The sequence below is a fragment of the Carassius auratus genome, chromosome 9 (assembly GCF_003368295.1).
Source record: "Carassius auratus strain Wakin chromosome 9, ASM336829v1, whole genome shotgun sequence".
Taxonomy (NCBI): Eukaryota; Metazoa; Chordata; class Actinopteri; order Cypriniformes; family Cyprinidae; genus Carassius; species Carassius auratus.
The window spans coordinates 5,953,255-5,962,667 of record NC_039251.1 but is presented as its reverse complement, the minus strand read 5'-3'; the positions used below and the strand labels follow the sequence as shown (position 1 = coordinate 5,962,667).

General features: G+C 39.7%; 1 protein-coding gene across 4 annotated transcripts in view; it reads right to left on the bottom strand.

The window, feature by feature from the left end:
- Positions 1-2,292: 2,292 nt before the first annotated feature.
- Positions 2,293-9,413, bottom strand: part of LOC113108221 (interleukin-1 receptor type 1-like) — a 72,000-nt gene continuing 64,879 nt past the window's right edge. For 2 of the 4 annotated variants that reach the window (XM_026271115.1, XM_026271118.1), the window contains 4 exons: positions 8,745-8,890; positions 4,511-4,654; positions 4,142-4,306; positions 2,293-3,917 (listed from right to left, as the gene is read on the bottom strand). In XM_026271115.1, coding sequence (XP_026126900.1) covers positions 3,526-3,917; positions 4,142-4,306; positions 4,511-4,654; positions 8,745-8,890 — 847 coding nt within the window. In that variant the 3' untranslated portion in view covers positions 2,293-3,525. The remainder of the gene's footprint in view (positions 3,918-4,141; positions 4,307-4,510; positions 4,655-8,744; positions 8,891-9,413) is intronic. The other 2 variants (XM_026271116.1, XM_026271117.1) reach the window with 1 other exon arrangement.

Sequence of the window (9,413 nt, the reverse complement as noted above, 5' to 3'; positions counted from 1 at the left end):
TCAGGCCCTGCCATTTTCTTCTCATTTTCTTCTCTGGCTTATGACAAAGACTCCTCCTGCTCCCTGGTGAAGACCTGGTGAGGACTGTAGTATCCTACACGAGGAAGGTCCCTCAATCCCTGGTCTTTCAGTTCTTTATATTTCTGCCAATATCTGTTCAATGTTACATGGCAGATTCTGTGGGATTTTGCCACTGCTCAGATAAACGGTGAGAGAGTGAACACTTAAAACGTGTCTCCTCTCACTTAAACTGCGTCCTGTGCACTCACAATTCTCTCTATGCTCATGTGTTAGATAATAATTATTTTTGCACGTTTTTATACAAGCCTTTTACCGCGTGCAGTGTGAACGCTCTGATCCGTTAACATGGGCTCGGAAAAAAGGCACATTACAGACAGTGTGTGAACCTGGAGTTAGGCATATGCCCAGTCTGTTCTGTTCTCGCGCTAGGCGTAATGCATTCTGATTGGATCGGATAGTATACTACGGGAGGTCAGGGCCATGGAAAATCATGCTATAAAGCGATTTAGAAACCGTGCATTCTCAAATCATGATTTTATGACGATTTCTTTTAATCGCACAGCCCTAGAATGGACTGGAAATGAACAGAAAATAATTGGCGGCCCACCTGCAATACCACCGCAACTACTAACACTAGGGGGCCGCGGACCACAGGTTGAAAACCACTGCTCTATCGTATTTCACAACAAAAACAATCAGAGCGCCTCGTTATCACTAGTTTTTTTTTGATCTCCTGGGTCCTCTATTAGCTTATAGCCCGTTAGCATCAGCAGCGTTAATGCTGCTAACGGCGCTTACATTGCTAATACTCTATTTACACACATTACCACTGCTGTACTCACTGTTACTTGCTTTAATGGTGGATGAATGTCTACAGTACCTTTGATTGCAGGTGAGGACACGTTCCGGAGTGTATGAGCATATTGTGTGTTTTTGTGCATGTTTCCCTTTTTGTGTGTGCATGTCTGTACGTGCACATTCATGTGTGTGTGTGTGTGTGTGCGTGAGAGTGTGTATGTGCTCTTGTTTTTGTGTCATATCAGGACACAACTCTGTATAATGACATGGGTATGACACAGGTATTACAAGGAGAGGGTGACTTATGAGGACATAACCCATGTCCCCATTTTTCAAAACGCTTATATTTTTTGAGAAAGTAAAAATGCACAAAGTTTCCTGTGAGGGTTAGGGTAAGGTGTAGGGTTGGTGTAGGGCGATAATATATACAGTTTGTAAAGTACAAAAACCATTACGCCTATGGGATGTCACCACTTTTCACAAAACGTGTGTTTGTGTGTGGGGTGTGTGTGTGTGTGTGAGCAAATTAACAGACGTATGTTTATCCCCACTCCAGAGAATGAACAAGTGAAATGCATTCTTTACCAGTCACAATGGTGAAAAAAAAAAAAAAAAAAAATTCACTGAAAGTCTGGGGTTCCGCTTCATAAACAAGCCAAACCAATCAGGCCCTGCCATTTTCTTCTCATTTTCTTCTCTGGCTTATGACAAAGACTCCTCCTGCTCCCTGGTGAAGACCTGGTGAGGACTGTAGTATCCTACACGAGGAAGGTCCCTCAATCCCTGGTCTTTCAGTTCTTTATATTTCTGCCAATATCTGTTCAATGTTACATGGCAGATTCCGTGGGATTTTGCCACTGCCCTAACAGACTTTCCTTTCCAAACTTTCTCTGCTGCTCTTTTTAAAATACTAGCATTGACTCCAATATCTGTTTTTCCCAACCAAGTTCTAGGCATTCTGTAGTGTTGTTAAAATCACAAAAATGTTCTTGGTTGTATGTAAGGGGATGGTTGTAACACTTTCAAAAAACATGTTACAACCTACCCCTTCACTGTCACTCAAAATCAAAGGGAAATGATAACTGATTAACAAGGGTTGTAACTTTTGTTGTAATCCTAAAACAGATATTTTCTGAAAAGTTATATCTCAACTCAGATTGGTTGATTGGAATATTGTTATATACTGGATGAGATATTAAAATCACAATTTAAATATATATATAGTATATATAAGTGGGATGACCCTTAGTTACTGTTTCTAAGTCTGTTAAACCATGCCACTCTCACGCCACACATTGTGTTCTCACCAATGAAAAAGAAATATGAAATAAACACGAATGAACATCAGAAGGTATCTTGTTTCAGCCATGGAAAGACATCAGTTCACATTAATCTATTCGCCTGTCTGGTTTGTTTGTCAGACAGAAATTGCATTATGATTGGCCAGATTGCATGTCAATCAAACTACATGCAAAGTTTTTTTCTTCTTTAATTTGAATTTTATTTTGTTACAAAACCTTTAATAATTAAAAAATGCCTTCAAAGTTAACTTTGTCTCTAAATGAAATGTTTAAGAAGAACATCCATCCAATCACTCTATTATCCAAACAGTGTTGTCCTGATAGGGTCAAAGGGTCAAAATATTAAGTTATTATTGTTTTATAAAGCAAGGATTCTTCAAGTCCCAACAGATCTGGAATGTGAAAATCATATATCATTAAAATTTTTTGGTTCTTCTCCTTCTCATAATTTTAGTTTATTCATATAAAATGTTTTATTAATATATATATACCTTTTCTATTATAGACAGTCCTCTCTCTCACACAAACATACATACAGTGTATTTATATATAGATACAGCACAAAAACGCACACATGTAAGCATGTGTGCATATATATATATATATATATATATTGCTCATGTGACCAAAAGTATTGGAAAATATTGACTTAAACTAGATTAAAGTGAATAAGACTTAATATTTAGTTGCAAATCCTTAATCCTAACTGCATCAAGCCTGTGACCCAATGACATCACCAAACATTTGCATTCTTCTTTTGTGATGATTTTCCAGGCTTTCATCGCAGCCTCTTTCAGTTTGGGGTGGGTGTGGGGGGTGGGGGGGGGGGTTACTCCCTTCAGTCTCTTCTCTTTAGGGTTCAAGTCTGGATCTTGACATGGCCAGTCTGTCAGTTGCTTTGGCACTATGTTTTGGGTCATTATCTTGCAGCATGACGAAGGATCTCCCAATTAGTTTGTTGCATCTTTCTGTAAATTGGCTTGTCTCCTATTCTTCTTGCTAATGAGTGGTTTGCATCTTCTTGTGTACCCTGTGTACTTTTCTTCATGAAGTCTTCTGTGAACAATAGACTGTGATTCCTTCACTCCTGTCCTCCGGAGGCTGTTGCTGATGTCACTAACAGCTGTTTTAGGGTCTTTCTTTAACCACAAAACCGTTGTGAAAAATGTTTTCCTTGGTGTATTTTGTGATGAATAGAAAGTTCAAAAGAATAGCATTTATGTGAAATAGAAATCATTTGTCACATTGTAAATGTCTTTACTGGTCACTTTTGATCAACTTAATGCATTCCTGATGAATAAAAGTATTAATTTCTCTCTTTTTGTTGTTCTGAGGAAGAGTGCATTGTTCTTATTCATCCGGGAAGTTTACTCAACTTGACCGAGTACTCACCTTTAGTGTTCATCTAGAAACTAAACCAGTTTCTCTCTTTAGCTTTGCCTCTGATGGGCATATGGTATCGCAGCTCCCTCCAGAAGCGTGCAGAGGGCTCCAGAGAGTTCACACGCTCCTCTGACTTCCTATCCCAGAACGCCCACCTCTTCCTTCTCTTCCAGGCCTGCAAAGCTCCCTGTTTGTCCTTTAGGAGGCGCACAGTGTGTGGCAGGCGCAGCGGCTGGTGGATCTCCTCCAGCTCCAGCAGCACCACACTCATGGAGTCCTCCACCAGCACTTGGTACAGACCTGTCTGCTGCTCGGCCCAGTCCTGTGCCTCCGGGCTGCAGAGAGACGACGCCGTGTAGAGCAGCAGCAGTCTGCGACAGCGGCTCAGAGCGTCCTGCACCACGTCCACCACAGCTGGAAAACACCAGGAAATCAGCCTGGTAAAGCTCTGAATATGAGCATGGACCACTAAACCAGTCATAAAGGTCAATTTTTTTTATTGACATTTATGCATCATATGAAAGCTGAATAAATTAGCTTACCATTAATGTATGTTTGTATGTTAGGATCAAATATTATTACAAAATCTGGAATCTGAGGGTGCAAAAAAAGCTCAATATTGAGAAAAACACCTTTACCTTCCCCAGGCAGGCCGTCCCGGCCCAGGATGAACAGCTTATAACCGTACTGGCCCTCCAAAACCTGCGGCAAAGTGCTCATTGCAAAAATCTCAGCGTTTTCACTTGAGCCCTCGAGGACTCTGGGATAGGCGATGTATGCATCAAACTGCTTACCATCACCAGCTAGAAAAAACAATACAAAAAACAAACAGCACAGAACATGCAAAATAAATACATGAAAGCAATTATTATGCATTTTTCAGCATTTCCGGCAGCTCTGTGATTTCACTGAAAGGTGTTAATTCTAGTTTATGTAACCGCTGTACTTTCCAAGTGACTGAGTGATGCTGCTAAAGTGCTAAAGTATATTTCCTGTTTATTGACTACCTGTGGTTTGGTAGAGGAATGGAAACACATTCCTGACCCACAAGGCCAGCTCCACCTTGAATGTGGTGCACAGAATCACACCCGTCACGAAGAGCAATGCCACAGAGCACAGAAGAAGACCAAGAAGCAAGAGAAGGTTCGGATCTGAAGGGACAAACAAACTGTTTTGATGTGAAAGCAGATCATGTTTTCTTCTTGAAAAAAATATTTACCACTTGCCAATCTTCAGATGCAAATACAGGCAATATTAACTTTCAAACATGTCATTCTGCAAACAATACACAGACAAAAAAAAAAGGTTAATTGCATTTACTATTTTTTTTTAGGTAAGTGGTTGCAATTTATTGTAGCTACATTTAAATAAACAGATTTAGTTGACTAACTTAAAAAACATTTTTTTTGCAACCTATATTCCTTAAAAAATTCACATATTTTTTCAGTGCATGCAAGGAATTAAAGACTAATCTGTTATAAACACAATTTTAGTAAAAACATACATTTTTTAATAAATAGAAGTAAACAAAGTTAATAAAAGGAAGAAAGGGATCTCAAGATGTTATTTTCCCCCAAATTTAAATGTTCAAACATTTTTTAAAAAGACGTAAAACAATTACAATTTAAATATTAAAGTCATGTTTACTGTATATAAATTAATATTTTTTATTAATATGAATTAAACATTAACATCTGAAAAATAAATAAATAAAGACTAGCATTGTAATTTCAAAGCTGTCCTACAATTTTCTACATATATTAATAATTAAAAATTTAGTTAAATCAATCAATAAATATATGAACAAATCAGTTCCCTATCTGTCGGTCACTACGAGTTATGTCGAACGACATATGGGGTCTCACTTGGGAAGCCAATCATCTCTGAGTTTAAGAGAAAACACCAATGAAAATTGGCAAGTGGATTTAACATACCTGAGCCACTCCCCCTGCCAACGGTTATAAAGGATGACAGGTGCATCCACTCATTAGATTTTTGCTTCGGAGCCGAGTGGTTGTATGAAAGCTGTTATACTCCACAAAGCCATTCATCTGCTGTGTGTCGGGAAGCTGTTCTGGTTGGCGGTACAGCGCAAACAGCGGTGTCCCTTTCAGCGATTCCCCTGTGCGCTTCAACTAAGAGAGCAGATTTCCTAAAAGAGCAAATCACGGATGATTCGCGATTAAAGACGTCGTTTCCTGTTCTCTGACAATCCTAGCCATTACAGCCCATCACAATGCAGTGAACAGCCGGTCCCTGGGGAGGCACGACTTGATCGTTAGGTTCCTGAGGGGTGCCAGAAGGTTACATCTTCCTAGGACACCCCTGATTCCCTCCTGGGACCTCTCTATTGACTTCAGAGGGGTCCCTTTGAGCCGCTGGATTCAATCGACCTTAAGTTACTGTGTCTCAAGACAGCGCTCCTGGTCGCGCTCACTTCCATCAGAGGGTCGGGGACCTCCAAGCATTTTCGGTAAGTGAAGAGTGCCTTGTGTTCGGGCCGGCCTACTCTAACGTTGTCTTGAGACCCCGGATACGTGCCCAAGGTTCCCACCACTCCCTTCCGAGATCAGGTGGTGAACCTGCAAGTGCTGCCCCTGGAGGAGGCAGATCCAGCCTTGGTGTTGCTGTGTCCTTTAAGAGCGCTACGCATATACGTGGACCGCACCCAGAGCTTCAGAAGCTCTGAGCAGCTCCTGGTCTGCTTTGGAGGTCAGCAAAAGGGGAAGGCTGTCTCCAAGCAGAGGTTGGCCCACTGGATAGTGGATGCCATCGCCTTGGCTTACCATTCCCAAGACAAGCCGTGCCCCCTGGGGGTGAGGGCCCACTCCACACGGAGTGTGGCCTCCTCTTATACGCTGGTGCACGGCGCCTCTCTCGCAGACATCTGTCGAGCTGTGGGCTGGGCGACACCCAAAACCTTTGCAGGGTTTTACAACCTCCGTGTAGAGCCACTTTCTTCCTGTGTGTTGGGTAAGAGGTAATTGGCGGGACAGGCTGGCTGGGTGTCATGCTTGCTGCGCCATTCCGCCTAACACGGGGATGTGAGCGCCTTTCTTCTCCCAGTAGAGTTCCCCAGTTGGTGTACCCTGGTCGAGCATCCTCCAGCACCATCGGCAATCAGACTTGGCGGAGCAGTCTGTCGCCAGCCACAGTACTAGTGTTAGCATGCCCGGAGTTCCGGTCAGCCCCTGTACTGGGCTAGGTGTTCATATGGCTTGATTCCCTACGTGTAATCCCATGTGTGTTTTCTTGCACGGTAAGGTTTCTCTCTTGGCAAACCCGTGTCTTCCCTTGACAGACCCGTTCTGTCAGTCTCTTATGGTAGCCGTTCCATCCCTACTCTAAGGTAGGACCTGCCTCAGAGACCCATTCCATATGTAATACTGCCCCCCGGGCCAGTCCATATCCGTATCTCCACATGTCACCTCCCTACGGGTAGGATGTGCACTCTGTAGCGACCTTTTCCTAAGGCTCGCTTCCCCATTGTCTTGCCAAGCTGAAAGAACAAATAGGGAAGATTTGAAGCAATCTTTCACCGAAGGTTGAAATCCCTACCACTAACTTTGTGAGGGCGGAACAGCAGCGTGGCCTTCTCCAGCAGCGATGTACTCACCCTTTGGCCCCTTCGGTACCAAGGTCAGTGAATTTGCGCTGGGGCTTTGGGAAGGTTACGACCATAAGCGTAGCTTTTGGGGCATGCCACGGCTTGCCAACAATTGCAGCGCCACAGGGTTGTGAAATTGTTCAGTTTGTGGTGTTTTCCATAGGACGCCATATGTCGTTCGACCTAACTCGTAGTGACCGACAGATAGGGAATGTCTCGTTATGTACGTAACCCTCATTCCCTGATGGAGGGAACGGAGACGTTATGTCCTCATGCTACAACCTTGAACCGTTCGCTGTTGCCGCGACACGTTCTCGGCTCCTCAGCGTAAAACCTAATAAGTGGATGTACCTGTCGCCCTTTATACCGTTGGCACAGGGAGTGGCTCAGGTAAGTTAAATCCACTAGCCAATTTTCATTGCCGTTTTCTCTTAAATGATGGCCTCCCAAGTGAGACCGTTTGACATAACATCTCCGTTCCCTCCATCAGGGAACGAGGGTTACGTACGTTATTAAGATTAATGTAAATGAGATATAATTTATTTAATGTTCAGTAATATTTTTTTATTTAATGTGATTATTTACATTATATAAATGATAGTAAACCCATAAACTTCACACAAGCTATAGATTCTGTGCAATAAAATAAAACAACAAAGAAGGTGCAGATTTGTTGATTGTATATGCAATTAAATATAAAAAAAGTGTTGTAAATTATTATTATTATTATTAACATTTAATTTAGACAGCATAAATATTAGTATTGTAATTTTACAGTGGTACCGTTAAAATGTAATTTATTATATATACTTTTTTTTTTTATTTTATATTCAAATAGTAATATTTCTTATAGAAATAAGAATAAAATTATATTTTATTAAATTATTGTAAATATAAAATATCTATGTAAATATAAAAATCTCTACAGACAAGCATTTTATTTTAATAAAAAAGTATATTTTAATAGATTTTATTTTAAATGGCATTTTAAACCTTTAATTTGAAATTGAATTAAAAAATACACAAAATTATTAAATTACAAAACAAAATAATAATAATAATTTGGAATTATTTTAAATTAATGCAGTTAAATCAATCGATAAATAAATACATATTTATACATATAAATATTTACCCCAAACCATGAAATCAACATAAAATTCATTTAATCATTTAATATGTTTAATAAAAACTCATTTTAATTAAAATAATAATAATAAATATTTAAAATTTTGGACAGCCCAGTAAATTATTTGTAATAACAGAAAAAAGCATATTTTTTATTTTATTTTACTTCTCTTGTTGTACACGCAAGAAAATCTCAGCAGCTCTGACTGCATGAGAAACAGCCACTGCTTGCTAAACCAGCAGACAAGTTTCCAACAATTAGTCATCTGCTGTTTCACTGAAAGTGAAACTGCTCTGCCACAAAATGATAAACCATTAAAAATTTTGAAGATAAAGTGAAAGTGATGTGACATGGCCAAGTATGGTTACCCATACTCTGAATTAGTGCTCTGCATTTAACCAATCCTAAGTGTACATACACACACACACACACACACACACACACACCCGTGAGCAAACACCCAGAGCAGTGGAGTAGTATTTACTGAGCTGTTGTGGTAACGCACCTGCAGGGACGAGTGTAATCTGTCCGGTCGGATGTCCTCGGCTGCTGAATGCCATACAGGTGAAGTTTAAGTAGAAATCCTCCTCTGATACGGCAGACAGCAAGAGCGTGCGCTCCATACGATAGCCATCTACCGTTTGGCTTTCACTTTGAGAGGAAAGGGCATGGGTTACACTTCAACTGAAGGAAAATATTGACTCACCAACAGAAGCATATACACTAATACACAGAAATGTTCATCTTCCAAAACAGTGGGAAAATCCCACACAGAGGCCATGAACGTGCTTTATGTCTGCCTTCTCTTTAATGCATGCATGAAGAAACTACATGACAAACTCCATGATAAAATCTTATAACAGTATGGATATATATCACTTTTACTGGGGAAAAAAATCTGTTTAAATGTTTTTATTTTTAATAACAAATTCTAGAATTATTAATAACTATACTAAATAATATAATTAATTAAATGCTTAAAAATAAAAAATACATCTTTTTTTTCTTCTTGGCAGATAATTTATAGATGCAAATCAATATATTACTTATAATATTTATAAATTATATATGCATCATCTGAAGCTATATATATATATATATATATATATATATATATATATATATATATATATATATATATATATATATATATATATATGTGGCGAGTGGGGCG